The sequence below is a fragment of the Talpa europaea genome (assembly GCF_964194135.1).
Source record: "Talpa europaea genome assembly, chromosome: 9".
Classification (NCBI taxonomy): domain Eukaryota; kingdom Metazoa; phylum Chordata; class Mammalia; order Eulipotyphla; family Talpidae; genus Talpa; species Talpa europaea.
In genome coordinates this window covers 99,747,633-99,763,072 of record NC_140076.1, presented here as the reverse complement: position 1 = coordinate 99,763,072, position 15,440 = coordinate 99,747,633, and the positions used below count along the sequence as shown (strand labels likewise).

Here is a 15,440-nt window from a genome sequence, read left to right as displayed (position 1 = left end):
TTCATACAAATCCTTCTGACAACTTAGGGCTACAAACCTTGCCCTGGATAGGGAGGGTGGTGCAGGGAGCATATAATGACTGAGTCATAGCATCCTAAAATGGTTGCCATGAACTAAAAACCCCCCAAAAAAAGAAACTTGGTTTCATCTCTTAGGTATAACGCCAGTATCAAGTACTGACATTAATACCATAAAAACTGAGTGTACTCACCAAGCCATCTCTTTCATATTTATTCTACTAATGATTAGAAATTAAAAAAAAAAAAGTAAAATAGACAGGTTTCCCCAACAGATATGCTCCTATACCAGCACATGGCTTAAATGATAAGCAACTGGGCTATAGAATAAATCAGATTTGATTTATTGAACATAGTGACCCCACAACACGGGGACACGGTTCATTTAATCCATTAACACTGCATGCTCTTCACTGGCACGTGTGGCAATGCCAGGAATGTGGGTATCCAATTCTTGTTCTGTTCTGGTTTTAGGTGACACATTTTTCCCCATTATAATCACATTTTTTATGTTCTATTTCTGGCTGATAAAGTTTAACAGCTGGAAAGCAAACCTTGGGATTCCACTGAACCATTGAATCTTACTTCTCCAAATATCTGTTGTCAAAACCTACTGTGTTTTATTTTTTATAATTCTGTTCACAAGTTCTGATTTTATCAAGTCTGTATCCTCTCAATAGAGCATTCAAAAACACCAACACTACACACATTCATCTTCCCTCTTCTAATACAATTGATCTAAAATGTAAATTCAATTCAAACAATAGGTACATTAAATGTTAAAAGACACGAGTATATGCTCTGTTTCTAGATGATTCTAGATGCTCTCTATTCTAGATGTGTTTCTAGTGATTTATATTACATAAGAAACGGCCAGTAGTAAATATCAGGTAAGTAAAATTAATCAGAACTTCTCAAATTCCACTTTTAAGAAGCTTCATTCAAAACATTTATTATTTATTTGAGCCACACAGGCATAGATGTGTCTATAAATGTGTGTATGTACATCCACATAGATATGTATTCAGGAAATGCTACCATGAGAAGTCATGCTTTTCATTTCAAATTTCAGATGTACATTACCAATACAATCAAAGCCAAAGGAACAAGACTTGCTAAGCCGGTCCTATGCTTGGGCCTAATGTGTCTGGCCTTTCTTACTGGACTCAACAGAGTAGCAGAGTATCGAAATCACTGGTCAGACGTGATAGCAGGCTTTCTGGTTGGGATATCTATAGCAGTATTTCTGGTAAGTACAAAATTTTTCTGGCTATAATGGGTTTTTAATTAACTTGTATAGCCACCCTTAAGAAAATACAAGTGTGAATCATTGGGCTTATTTGATGTGGTATATAAATGATAATACATGTTTTTATGTCATTCATTTCTTCTTCCTCCATCATTCGTTCTGCCTAAAGTCAGGTTAGAGAATAAAAACATGTAAATTCTACACTTAAAGAGGAACAAAATATTTTCAAATAAACAGGGCTAAAAACACAGAGTCCTCCTCGAATAGGTTTTAAGACAGTTGTTTAAACCCTTGAACAATTTTTAGTACATCCTAGAGTATCTGGACCATGTGCGAGCAAGCACTCGAGTACCTCAGCAAGAACTCTCCGTGAACCGCCATCTCATAGTGCACACTACAGGAAAACCTCATTTGTGAGATGAACCAGTTCACTTCAGTAGCTTAAAATTCATGAATAATTTCCAAGACAATACGACTGCAAATCGGATTTTTCCGAGTAGTGAAAAGCTTAAGCAGTGACTTCTAATGGGAGTAACCAGGCTTCACCTCATCACAGAATCTCCCTGGAATATTTCTGTAGGCTTTGGTTATTGGAAAATATATTTCCATCTAGCTTTAGAAGTAATCAGTACAATATGAATATATAACATTTCACCCAAATGAAAAAATGTGGACTATAAATCAAAACATATTTTTTGTGTAACACATCATATGTGAGGCACTATTTCCCTCTTGATTACATTTAAATTGCCTCTCACAATTAAATTTCCTTCCTCAACCCCTTCTCACTAGTTAATAGCCAGTAAACAAAAACATACACGAATCTTCCCACTACCAAGAATGTGAGCCATTAAGGTGCCTGGCCTTAGACTTCCCTGTGGTCAAGCAGGCCTCCTCCAACTCTCTGCCCAGTGTTGCTGCTCTTCTGGCATCATATTCTGATTCTCCAGGTCACCAGGAGACTGAGACCTACCCTCTCACTCTCTCCAGAGATACCTTGCACCTTCAGGAAAGCTAGGGCTCAAATCTGAACCAAAACCATTCCTTTGCTTTACTCACTGTGGTTGAAATCGGTTAAGACATTTGAAAAAGCAATAGAACAAACGAAAAAAAAAAAAAACTTAAATTCTAAGAAAATAATCACAGGCAAGGGACGGAGCATACCAAAAGTCAGAATTTAAGTAACTACTATCAATGTAACTGCAATTCAGCTCCACGAGTCCAGAACATCCTCCCAGTGACTGCTGCCAACTTCCCTTTACTTCCAGTGAACATCTGGATACACTGCAAAGCCCTAACTAGAACCCTGCATCGTCCCAGTCACTTCCCCACTGAGAACCATGTGGTGCATGCTGTTGGACTGTGACCCTCCAACTACCCGCCTAGTGCTCATGTTCAGAACATGTATAATGGCCTCCAATTAAATCAGCACACACCCAGGAAAGTGCTCCAGTTGAAAAGCCATGGGAAATAATGCTTTAACTATTAACAATGGAACCAGCATTTACGCATTCACTTACAGCTGTCTCTGAGTCTGACTGCCTACAGGTGCCAGCGCTGTGCAGGATGCAAGGAGGCTCAAGTACCGTCCAGTTTGGGAGGGAGTCAGAAAATAATTGCCGGGCTATTCCCCCACACATTCCCACCCTTCTTTTCCTTCGAAAGTAAACCTTTACTGTGGCCCTCCCATAATGCAGGCACTGTGCTTGGTGCTGGGAAAAAATACATGAAAAAGACACAGGCTACATAAAGAGATTGCATTCTGGTAGGATGAGACAGACAAAGAGTTTGTATTACAGAGGGTTAAATGTAATGACAGAGGTTGGGATTAGGGAAAAGTTGGGAGGGCGCTGATATATAAATGTGAGAAGTTTGCAAAGCAGGTATATCTAGGCTGGTGAAAAGGAATGAGACACAAATTGCAAAGTGCACAGAGACAACGAGATGCTTCCCGCAATAAGCATGTACATGAACATGCTTACCTAGTACATTCCAGGCCAAGGGCATCCTGGAGTGGTGCCTGTCATCCAGCTTAAGTGACGAGATAGGAGCATGGAAAGGCACACCAGGCTGAATGTCCTTTTGTGTTAGATTTATCTGGGTTGTTTAAAATATAGCTGTTTTGAGCGCCACTGTGTTGAAATGAGTGGAAACAGGAACAGCCAGCTTGAATCCCAGCTCCTTTATGTACTCAGTTTGTGCCAGTGAGCACCTTCTCTCACCTTTTGGATCCTCAGCTTCCTCCTCTCTAAATGAAACTAATAACAACCTCCTTAAAGGATTATTATAGGATTTATTAAGGTCAAAAGAAACGGTGGTAAGCTTAGTGAATGGCCACATGAATGACTGAAATAAGCCCCATAAATGAGTTTGTTTTCTCTCTGTCCCTTTTATTCTATGATAAAATCTGTGCTTTGAAAATATACTGGATGCAAAATGAAACTCCAGGTGAGGATAGAGGAGACAGGTTACGGGGAACCAGGGAAATAAGATGGCAGAAACTGGACCTCAGAGGACACCAGGAGAGGGAAGATGTCCAGGGGGGTGTTTAGGAGAGAAATGGTTTGGAGAAGATGGGGAAAAAGGGGGGGAAACGAACTATGATGATTCCTGGATCCCACATTTGCACAACTAAGGAGACTATTTCAAGCAGTGACGACAGTTCTGGCTTGCTTGCAACATTCTGGGATGTATCCAGTTTTCTTGCAGTGTGTGCAGAATCTAAAGTGATTCCAACAAAATGAGCATAACCATCTCCAAGCCTGTGTTTCTGTTAAAGGATGACTGTGTCATCCCCCAGTCACCCAGACCCAAAGTCTAGCATTTGCCTTTGACTCATTCTCATTCATCCTCCACACCTGGTGATTCATCTAGTCCCAGTTCATTTCCACTACAGAACTATTTCCTCTTTTCCTTATTTCTCCTGCATATTGACCATATCCTGTCAATTTTAAAGATCCGTGTTTGTTCTCTATGTTGATCTCTTCGTTCCTAGTTGATTCCTCACTTGAGGCTTTCCTCTAAACACCCTTCAACTGTATTCCTTTTCTGTACACAGAACAATGTAATTCATTGCTAGTAAAAAAGCTAAAAGCATAAAAACAAATCCAGACACTTCACTGCATTCTGGGATCGCTAGTAATCTGGCTGCACTCTTCCCAGTCAAGATAACTTTTTTCCTTTTTACAGTGTAATCTTATACTTCAAACGTGGTCAGTTTTAGAAGTTTCTCATCTCAGGCAGACTCTGTCCAGCCTGTACGTTTAGCTTGGTAGGAATGCCCTTTCTCTATTTCTCTAACCAAATAGGGCTCCAGGCATCCAACAAACCTTGGTTGAATCCTGCCTTTCTACTTGCTAATGTGTGAACTTGAACTTAGCCCCTCATCATTCCTAATGAAGAATCATATTTAAAATGGCTGCTCCTCCTTGAAGACGCTTTTCCCAATCCCTAGTTCACTATTCTCCACAGCGTGATTCAATTTTTAATATATCATGTACATTGCTTTTGGTCTCAGGTTTTGCTATCAAGTCCACTGGAATGTAAGCTCCTCATGAAGAAGCTTCTGTTTTCTTCACTGAGTATTCCAGTATTCAGTAGAGGGTCTGGCACAATGGAGATTCTCAGGAAATATTTGATCTATGAATGAAGGAGGGAATATTTTACTTTCTTCCACAGCCCTCTTGTAACTACTCAAGGGAGTGCAAGAGTAATACACATATAACAGTTTGCAAGGAAATGCTTTTTCTGAGATGAAATATCATGTTATTATTTTGCAGATTGATAAATTTTATTTAAAAACTTGAGAAGAACCAATAATTAATTAGCTTTGGAAAAAATTCAGTGATAAGCCCTACTGAAGAAGCTTTCCAATGGAGGATTTGTGAAAATATACAAATGAATAATTACATATTAAACATTTTTTAAATGTTAGGTTATAACTGCCAGTAAGTTCTGACTTGTATTTGATAAAATATAGAACTCAGATAAAGAACTCAAGAATAGCTTACCCACTAATTAATATAAGCAAATAATAGCAAGTACTTTTCCTACATTATTTACTTCACTGCTTGATTAAGTATAGTCCATCTGCATCACAAGTATTTGGAATACATTTTAAAATACCAACTTCTAGGCACCATCTTTCATCTGTAAAATCAGAATGTTTAGGGGAGGGCTTAGGAATATTAACCTTTAACAGTATTAGAACTTCATTTGTGTGCACCACAAACTATGAGAACCTTAGTTTTAGTTCAAATTCTGTCACCTATGGGAAACAATGAACTGAAACAAGGGTCTATTCCCTTTATATGAAGGATCATTTATAGTAGTAGTGGCCCCGGTAAGCTATCGTTGACATGCCAAGTATATATGGGATACAATAATAGATAATAAGCAGGTTAATTAAAGGGTTGCTACTAAATTAGAGTGCACTGATTGTAGAAAGTTTATTATGAATATAGTGCTCTTGAAGCAATGGGAAATAATTAGCATTTGAACAAAGTTGTAGGTTAGCCACATAAGGGAAAGGTTAGCTTGCTGTGAATTTTTATAAGGTTATGATGTTATTTTTGGATGATCTGAACACTGACTATAACAAAATCTAATGAAAATTTTATAATAAAGTGGTCATTATTAACTGAGTTATATATTAACATTAAAGTAACTATTAAAATTTATATGGGGCCTCCCTGGTCGCACAAGGGGTTAAGACGGACACTATGAAGCTATCCACAGCCACTGCAGCAGAAGTTCGATCCCCAGCTAGGGAGGTGACCCACATGGTGCCGCAGACCTCTCCTGTCTCGCCCTTTGCTCCCCTCAGCAGTGTATTTCAGTCAGTCTGCCTGTTCTGTTCCCCACTCTTTCTCTGTCTCTCAGCCCCCACACCAGTTCTTGTATGCATAAATATTCTTTTAAAAATAAAAAAATAAGGGCCTCCCCGGTGGCGCAGCGGTTGAGCGCTGGGTTGCGAAGCTGCCCGCGGCCTCTGCGGCGCCGGTTCGATCCCCGGCTGCTCCCAGGCCACTGGAGGAGGGTCCCACATGGCGCGCAGACCTCTCCTGCCGCCCGCTGCTCCCCTCAGCAGTGTACTTCGGTCCTTCTGTCTGCTCTGCTCCCCGCTCTGGCTCTGGTGAATTCTCTCACCCTCCCGTGCTTCTGACTGTACCCAGTGCATGTATAAACAAAACAAAAAACAAACAAACCAGCAAACAAATAAAAGCATGCCTCTATAAAAAAAAATAAATAAAAATAAAAATAAAAATAAAAAATAAAATTTATACAAGATAAATATGGATATATGTATATACATGCCATGTTTTAATAATGTTAATACTCTGTTAATAATAAGTTTTAAGCTGTTCAAAATTATCATAGTTGTAGGGAACATTGCTTTGCTTTAACAAATTTTTCTTTTCTGAAATTTTAGGTAGTGTGTGTGGTAAATAATTTCAAAGGAAGACAACCAGAAAATGAGCATATACACATGGATAATCTGGCACAGATGCCAATGATCAGCATTCCTCGAGTAGAAAGTCCTTTGGAAAAGGTAACATCTGTACAGGTGATTCATAATTTAAATTCTAAAATGTGATTGTTATCTACAGCAAATGAGTAACTATTCCTGAGAGTCTCTGCACAGTCATTTTTGATTTACTGAAACAAGCTCAAAGTCTAATGTAATATTTAGTAGGAATTTAGTTACTGAACACATCATCTTAGAAAAATGCCTGTCACATTTATAATATTTCTGACTCTCTTATGCTAAAAGCTGAGTGCCTGTACATGGGATATATTGTGTACTTTGCCATAGCTTCTAAGATAAGGAATATTGTGCAATGATCTCAAAACACAAGCAAAATAAGAAGTTCTACTATCTTATTTTTTTCATGAAATTCATTCCATTTCTCCCATGCTCCATTTATATAAGAAGCTACTCAGTATTATGTCTGACACAGAACCAGGATTTGGTAAGTATTTGTTGAGTCACAATGCAGAAAGGTATAGCAGCAGGAAAACACTGATTGTGTGCTCCTACTCAGAGAAGCACTGAAAGTCAGCTGGGGCTGAATGGAGCCAGACCAGGTAGCATTCCAGTAGTAGATTAAGCCCTCACTGGACGTGATACTAAACACAGATGCCAGGAATTTAACAAAAAAAAAAAAAAAAAAAAGAGATTTCTATGAATTAGCTAGGGTAGTATTTCTTAAATGGCAGTGCACTCGTGTATTTGTAAGTAGCTGATTGTTCATAACGTTACTAATGGCTTCTCCTTAGCCCTGTTTGCATCTATATTTTGATCACTATATCTTAAAGAGGTCAATGACATGCTAATCAAGTGTTTAGATGGTGTAAATCTGTGATTATATATTGGATAAAAGAATAAAAGTTTTGGAGAAATTACAATAAGATACAATTGATAACTATACATGTAAGAAACGTTTTGGAGTAGAAACATCTCCTGTTGGGCTAAGGTACATCTAAGTTAACTGCATGAATCACTGACTTAAGGTCTCAAAGGTATTGTAGGCTATCACTCAGCATGTGTCAACAGCAAGATATATCTACCGAAGTGTTAACATGATCTTACCGAAATTCCAGTTAGGGAAATAAGATTCTGAATAAGGGGATTGATGGTTTGCTTTGCTCAGCCCTGCTCAGACCAACTTGGAATGTTGTGCACTGCCCTTGGAGATGGTTTTAATGTGAACTTTGATAAAATAATTGGCACCCAATAAATATTTGTTAAATGAGTGGATGACTATGCCCAGAGTTAGTGAATGAACTCAAATCATGGATTATGAAGGACTGTGGTTGGAGAAAAAGCAAAATCAGGCAAAGTAGTAATGCCTTTCTATGAATATGTTAATGATTATTGTATTACAGAAAGATGCAATTTGCTCTGCAGGGCATCAAAGATCACATTTAGGATAAAAAGAGTGTAAAAAGATAATTTGTAGAAAGAAGAAAAACTTCCTGAGAACAGAATAGCTGGCTAGGAGCAATGAAATTTCACTTTACTATAGGTATTCAAAATAGTTATATAATCACTTTTCCATGATTCAGTGGAGGGAATTTAAGCATTTCAGGTTAAGATACTAGATGATGATAATGATGATGACAGCTAACATTTACATTTAATGACGAGTCAGCATGTGTCAAGAACTATGCTGTTTATGGCAAGTCCATAAAACAACTGTTATGCTCTGTAAGTAATGCAATTTATTTCATTAATGTTTGCATCATCATTACTGCATCAATAATTTCATTCCATCTAACAATTTCTCAAAGATGGGTATCACTATATGGCAAAGACTACTAAACCCTTCCTCATCTTCACTTCTAATAATTGAATTCCCTAAACTAATTTTAGCTTACATCCATAACTGCCCAGCTATTGTTGATACTTACCAACTTCTGTTGCAGTGTGAGATGTGACTATGAACTAAAAATAGAACAATGGAACATAAGCAATAGTAAGTAAAGTCTCTGATTCATCTTTTGAAGGTTCTTGTGCTGGACAGTATCTTCCCCTTTGCCAAACGAAAAGGATAATGACTGGAGTAAACTTTAGCTTTCTAAGGTCCACCTAGAAAGTCTGGTTCCTGGTTAGCTCACAAGCCCATCAACATTCACACGCTATATGGTTCCAAGAAATAAACTTCTTTCCGCCCCTCCAATTCACTAGATTGTAATCTCTTTTCTCAGAGGCTTAGCCGATGCCCTATTACAATAAAATTTCCCATTTTTCAGTTTGAAAGCTAAACTTCCAAGAGGATAAGCAATTTTCAAAAGCCTACATCATTAATAAACAGAACAGAGAAATTATAATATTTCAAAATACCTGTGATAAAAAATGGTTTGCATATGAATCATACAAAATTATACCTTAACTTAAATATAGGAAGTAATAGAATTTAGGAAGAGATTGTCATCATATTTTGACGAGAATGGTCAAGGTAACCACCAGTCTTTATGTAACTGAATTTGAATAATAACCAGTATTCTGCTTTTTAACCTATTTATCTCCCTAAGCATTCTTTAGTAGCTTACTAGATTGCCAAGTATTCTTATGTATCGTTACATCATACTATAAAATGATTGTTTTTTAAATTTGTTGTTGACTTCATTTAAAATAATTGATGGAGAAAGCAAAAACATTTTATTAGAATCTATAAATTGCAAAATACCAGTGTTATTAACTTTTGTTATCTTTTTTTGTTTGTGACAAATGCATGTGCTTTGTTTTCTCTCTGGTAGTTAGGGAACAAAGATGAATTGAATCTGTTTTGATTCTCCCCTTTACCCAGCAGAGTGCATTGGCACCACACCCTGAACCCCGACTTCCCTCTCCGCTCTTTTCATTCCTGTTTCCAGGCAGAATGCTGTTTGCACAGAGTGTGGTCTGCTCCCAACATTCACACAGACCACAGGAAGATCATGGCTCAAGGTGCTGGGAATACATCTCGGGCTTCCCTTTGGAATTCTGCTGCTGAGAGGACATGTATTTGTGCTCATCAGCCAGCAAGGGAGGAAAGACATCATTTAAGGGAAGCCCACAAAAGATTTTTCTTTTTATGATAAGAAGTATTTGGAATAAACATGTTGCTTTTCATCATAAAACACAACGGGAAACAAGAGATTGCAAAATTTTTCCCAGTATGATCCTAATAATTGATAGTTGGAAAGTGACTTTAAATCTTTAAAGGCCCTCTGAGGGAAGGGATCTGGTACTAAAACTTGGTCTGCAGTCATGCCAATAGGTTAGCACTGTTAAGCCAAGCTATCATTATCCGGTCGTCCGTTTTGTGAGGAGAATGCAAAGGGTTTCTTTTAGACGTTATGTACTTACATAACCTCTTATGTTCATAGTACGTATTTGATAAACTGTAAGCTACCGAGTAATTACAGCATACAAGCATTCTTTATTTTTATGCTAGCAATTTGTCCCTTAATTATAGGGAGTCTGTCATATCCCTAATTACCATACTTAATGAGGAAAAGTCATGATTTTTCTCAAAGAATCTGAACAGTCATTACATTTGGGTTTTTTTTTTTTTAAAGAATTAATCATCTGTGAAAATGAGCCCATCATATCCTAATGTCCACTAAATATTTAAGTTACCAATTACTCCATTGCAGCTCTTTGTAATATCAAATCATGCACAGTCTAAATGTCTGTCAGTAGTGACTTATTAAATCAGTGGCGGTCCAGGCCTACAATGAGATCCAGTACATTACAGTGTGGTGTTTCTGCTCATAGTTCTGGAGGGACACTGGCTAGGATTTGCTGCTCATAGTTCTGGAGGTATACCTTTGGCATCTTACCTAAAATAATGCTCTGTGACCCAGTGTTCTCATTCATAGCACGATCGTTAGGAGAGTTCAATAAGCTAATAGTAAAGCACTCAGAACAGTATCTAGCACACATGATGTCCTTAATCACTGCCAACTCTAATTATTTCTACTATTTAAAGGTTAAAATGGATGAGGTAAATCAAGATGTGGAAATTTTTTCACTACGTACTGTCAAGTTATTTTTTTTAAGTTGATAGTATTATAAATAGGCAGGCAGGCAAAGATATAGTATGTATATAATGAAGCCAGTTATGCAAGATACTGTGTAAATAGTTCTCAATACCAAGATATAAAAAAAACTGTGTAAATGAGAAAAAAAACAAACAGATACCAGCCTGAGAATAATGTTTAAACCTAAGGAGGAAACTGAAATAATGAAGTGGATTTCATTTTCATTCTCCCTCCATCTCTTTTTTCCCTTTTCTTTCTATAATACTATAGGATATTATTATTATTATTATTATTATACTCTATTATATAATAAAGTAAAATTATATTTTTCAGTCATTGTTTTCTTGTATTGTTCTCAAAGGGGAGGTCCTGGTTATGAGTCCTCATACTGATATGTTCAGATTACCAAAGTCCATTAAATTGATGAATGTATGTAAGTAGGTAGGTAATGTGTATAATGAAGCCAATTACACAAAACTGAAAAGCTTTCCCCCCACCCCCAGAATAATTTAAATCCCTGTGACTCACACAATCCTTTTGAAAGTGTTGGTCTATTTTTCTCTTTCAAATTGTGCATGGAGACCTGGGTTGTAGCTCCTAATCCTCATGTCTATGGCCAGAGTCCAGTCTCCCTTGGCACACCTGCAGCCATTCCCATTCAGGTCCTACCTGTGCAGGAACCCTGCACTCAAGTTGTGCGCATACATCTCTCATTTATGGATCCACAAAGTTCCCACCCACCCAAGGCCCCCAGAGAGCCAACTTTGTTTATAAAGCATCCTGCACAATAAACAAAAGCTTCAATACTGCTGGCTGCCCCAAGTCTCCAAACAGGAAGACACTATTAGTTACTCTTAGAAGATCAAGAAAGGAAAGTCTCATCCTCCTAGGAAGTGCTGATGGAAACATTTATACCATTTAGTCTCCTTTATTTGCAAGAGGAAAGTGGGAATTAATATTTTAGTAGCTATGCCTCTGAGTGAAAACTACACAGAATAAATTTTCAAGTATATAGTATTAATGATCCAGTTTGAAGGAAGTCATCAAAGGACAACTAAAATTTTTCTTTGCCAATAAAGAAATTCAAGATTGCAAGTGGCTAAAATCTTATAGAATCTCACTAGAACCCCAAACTTTCAAAAAGTGAGAATGAGAGACAGGATCACCCTCTAAAAGAATAAGAAACCCTGTCCATTTCGGGTTTCAGATTGTTGGACCAACATCATTTTGAGAAGATTTAGCAAATAGGCAAATACACACCAAAAGAAAACCTTCAGGCAGGAAGCTTTCCTCTCACCCTCTGATATCTCTTTACTATGAGTTCATGCCAGATGATGAAGCCCTATTATCAACTTAATGGTTTACAATATACACTTCATTCTCCAGCTCTCAGCTCAAGATCTCGGTGGATGATTCCCTGACTATTCATAGAAACAGTCAAGAGATCTTTGATGAATCTTCTCCAGCTCATTTTATGAAAATAAGATAAACGAATCTATCCCAATTCTGTTTATGTTCTTTAAAATGATTTTATGACAAAGAAGGGAGGGAGACATTTCAAGAGATTAAAAAAAAATGTTTTTGGAAGAAAAGATCAACTACAAGACATTTAATTAAACTCACTGTAGATAGCATCACCCATCCACTTTTAAGGTAATTAAATATGTGAAATGAGAGATGAAAGATAAGTGGCACAATAAGGAACTAAGAAAACAAACTATGTCACAGCAGTATTAAAGCCAATGCTAGAAGTTATAAAGAACAAAATCCACACTGAAGTCAAGTCACTTATGTTAGAACAGGTTTCAGTGTATGTAGTAAATATGTAAGAGAATAAAACTGATCGGACAAAACATAATAGATGTGAAAAACCTAACAGAAATCTGATACAGATCATGGTAGGGCATGAGGAACAGGACAAATGGAGCTGTAGCAATATTGAGATATTCCATAAGGAATTTTTTTTTAATCAAATAAATACTTGCATCTTTAGGCTGCAAGAGCTAAATAGATGCAAGGTAAAATTAAAGTAACTATAAAATATCAGATATACTCAAAAAGACCAGAAATATCACGTGTTGGTGAGGATGCCGAGAAAAGGGAACCCTTGTATGTAGATGGTGTGGATGCAGACTGGTCCAGTCCCTGTGGAAAACAGTATGAATTTTTCTCAAAATATTACAAGTAGGTCTACCTTAGGATCCAGCAATTCCACTCCTGGGTATCTACCCAAAGAATGCAAAAGCACTTATTCAAAGGGATATATGAACTGCTCTGTTCACTGCAGTACTATGTGTAACAGTCAAGCTATGGAAACAACTTAATTACACAAAGTCAGAAGAGTGGCGCATACACACAGTGGACTACTGCTCAGTTCTAGAAAGATGAACTCTTGCCATTTGTGACAATGTGGATGGAAGTAGAGGTTATAATGCTAAAGAAACTAATCAGAAGGTAAAACACAAGCACTACATGGTGTCACTTCTATGTGGAATATGGAGAAACAAAACAAGTAAAACCAGATCAGTTGAGGATGGCTGGTAGAAATGCAACACTAGAATGGAGGCTACCAGAGAGAGAAAGGGAGCTGGAGGGAGAAAACTGGTGTGTCTTGGTGGTGGTGTGATGTGGTGACATACATCTGATGGAGGTGATCCTATACCTCTGAATCACACAGTGTTATAAATTTTTTTAAGATTTATTTATTTATGCAAGATCCGGGGTACAGACCAGATGTCTGGGAGGGTGAGAGGATTCCCCAGAGACAGAGCCAGAAACAGAACAGGCAGACTGACGAAATGCACTGCTGAGGGGAGCAGCATGCCAGACAGGAGAGGTCTGCCACGCCGTGTGGGACTCTCGCCAGCTGGCTGGGATCAAACCCACACTGCAGAGGCTATGGACAGCTTCACAGTGCAGCGCTCAACCATTGCACCACCAGGGAGGCCTGAATCACACAGTGTGCTAAATCAATGTTACCTCAATAAAAAACAGGGCCCTCCCTGGTGGCACAAGGGGTTAAGTCTCAGCATGACAATGAAGTTATCAGCAGCCACTGCAGCATGACTTCAATCCCCAGCCAGAGAGCAACCAACATGGTGCAGCAGACCCCCTCCTGTCTTGCCTGTTCTGCTCCCCACTTTCTCTCTGCTGAATCCTCTCACCTTCCCCGCTGTACCTCTGGCCTACACCCCAGCTATTGTATGCATAATAAAATAATTCAAAAAAGGCAATAGAGTCTGAGCTCTTAACTACTACACTATATTAAAATAAAAAAAAATTGGGCCTCCCCGGTGGCGCAGCAGTTGAGCGCTGGGTTGCGAAACTGCGCGCGGCCTCTGCGGCGCCGGTTCGATCCCCGGCTGCTCCCCGGCCACCAGAGGAGGGTCCCACATGGCGCGCAGACTTCTCCTGCCGCCCGCTGCTCCCCTCAGCAGTGTACTTCGGTCCTTCTGCCTGCTCTGCTCCCCGCTCTGGCTCTGGTGAATTCTCTCACCCTCCCGCGCTTCTGACTGTACCCAGTGCATGTATAAACAAAACAAACAAACAAACCAGCAAACAAATAAATAAAGCATGCCTCTATAAAAAAAAAAATTAAAAAATAAATAAATAAATAAATAAAAATTTCAGAATTATATTACAAATGGCAAGATACCATATAACGTTTGCCAGCTAACATAAGCAACACACTGATATCTACAGCTCTCAAGTTGGGAAAGTCATGGTATAAATTAATTGGAAGAATGGAAACCTTTTACATAATCAGAATGGGATGTGGTAAACAGAGTAACAGAAACTGAGAAATTATAGAATTTATTTACTGAAGCTATGTAAAAAAGGGGACTGATGACAAAAAGATATGGAAATCCTAGGTAATACCAACAAAAGTGCCAAAGTTTGATCATTTCTAGACTTAAAAAGGAAAGACTCACTATTTTATTCTTGGCATTGCTGACTCGAAAAATATAAGTTTGAGATGTTTTAAAAATAAAAGTTACAAAGAATATTTAAAAACCATTTATAAAAGGCCAGTGACAAAATATAAATAAAACCATTGTCACTGGGTTGATGTCTATAATATAAAAATATAACTGAAAGATGGGCGAGATTCATGAAGAGGCAAATTATTAGAGAGCAAATGCAAATTAAAAATACATATATTGAAAAGTATTCTATCACTTCTGATGAAAATCTATGGAAGGTGTTTTATGTGACATTGATGGAGATGATTGTTACCCTGTAAACTGTGGAAAACCATCGGAGGATCTAATCAAGGAAATGGTATGCTCAGAGTAGAGAATAAATAGTAGAGAGGTACTGAAGTTAAAAAAAAAAACTAAATAAAACATAATAAATCAATTTGCGAGGCTGTTTAACAATTCATCCGATAAAGATGGCATGGACTAGATTATCAGAGTAGCCATGTGGTGTATTTTGGCAAAGTCTGCTTTAGTCTGGTGCTCATTCTGGTCAGAGGAGCTGTCTTGGTCCACTTGGGCTGCTATAACAAGTACCATAGACTGGGTGGTTTATAAACACGAGGAATTTATTTCTCAGAGTACTGGAAACTGGGAAGTCTAAGATCAAGGCATAGCCAACTTAGTGTCTAGTAAAAGGCCACATCCTAGTTCTAAATGGCCATT

At 38.0% G+C, this 15,440-nt stretch overlaps 1 protein-coding gene across 2 annotated transcripts in view; it reads left to right on the top strand.

Moving 5' to 3' along the window:
• The window catches only part of PLPPR5 (phospholipid phosphatase related 5), a gene marked incomplete at both ends in the record, with an annotated part of 111,917 nt that overhangs the window by 82,660 nt on the left and 13,817 nt on the right, over positions 1 to 15,440 (top strand). The window contains 2 exons of one of the 2 annotated variants that reach the window (XM_084244168.1): positions 1,090 to 1,266; positions 6,698 to 6,817. In XM_084244168.1, coding sequence (XP_084100294.1) covers positions 1,090 to 1,266; positions 6,698 to 6,817 — 297 coding nt within the window. Of the gene's footprint in view, positions 1 to 1,089; positions 1,267 to 6,697; positions 6,833 to 15,440 lie in introns of both variants that reach the window. The other variant, XM_084244167.1, reaches the window with a different exon arrangement.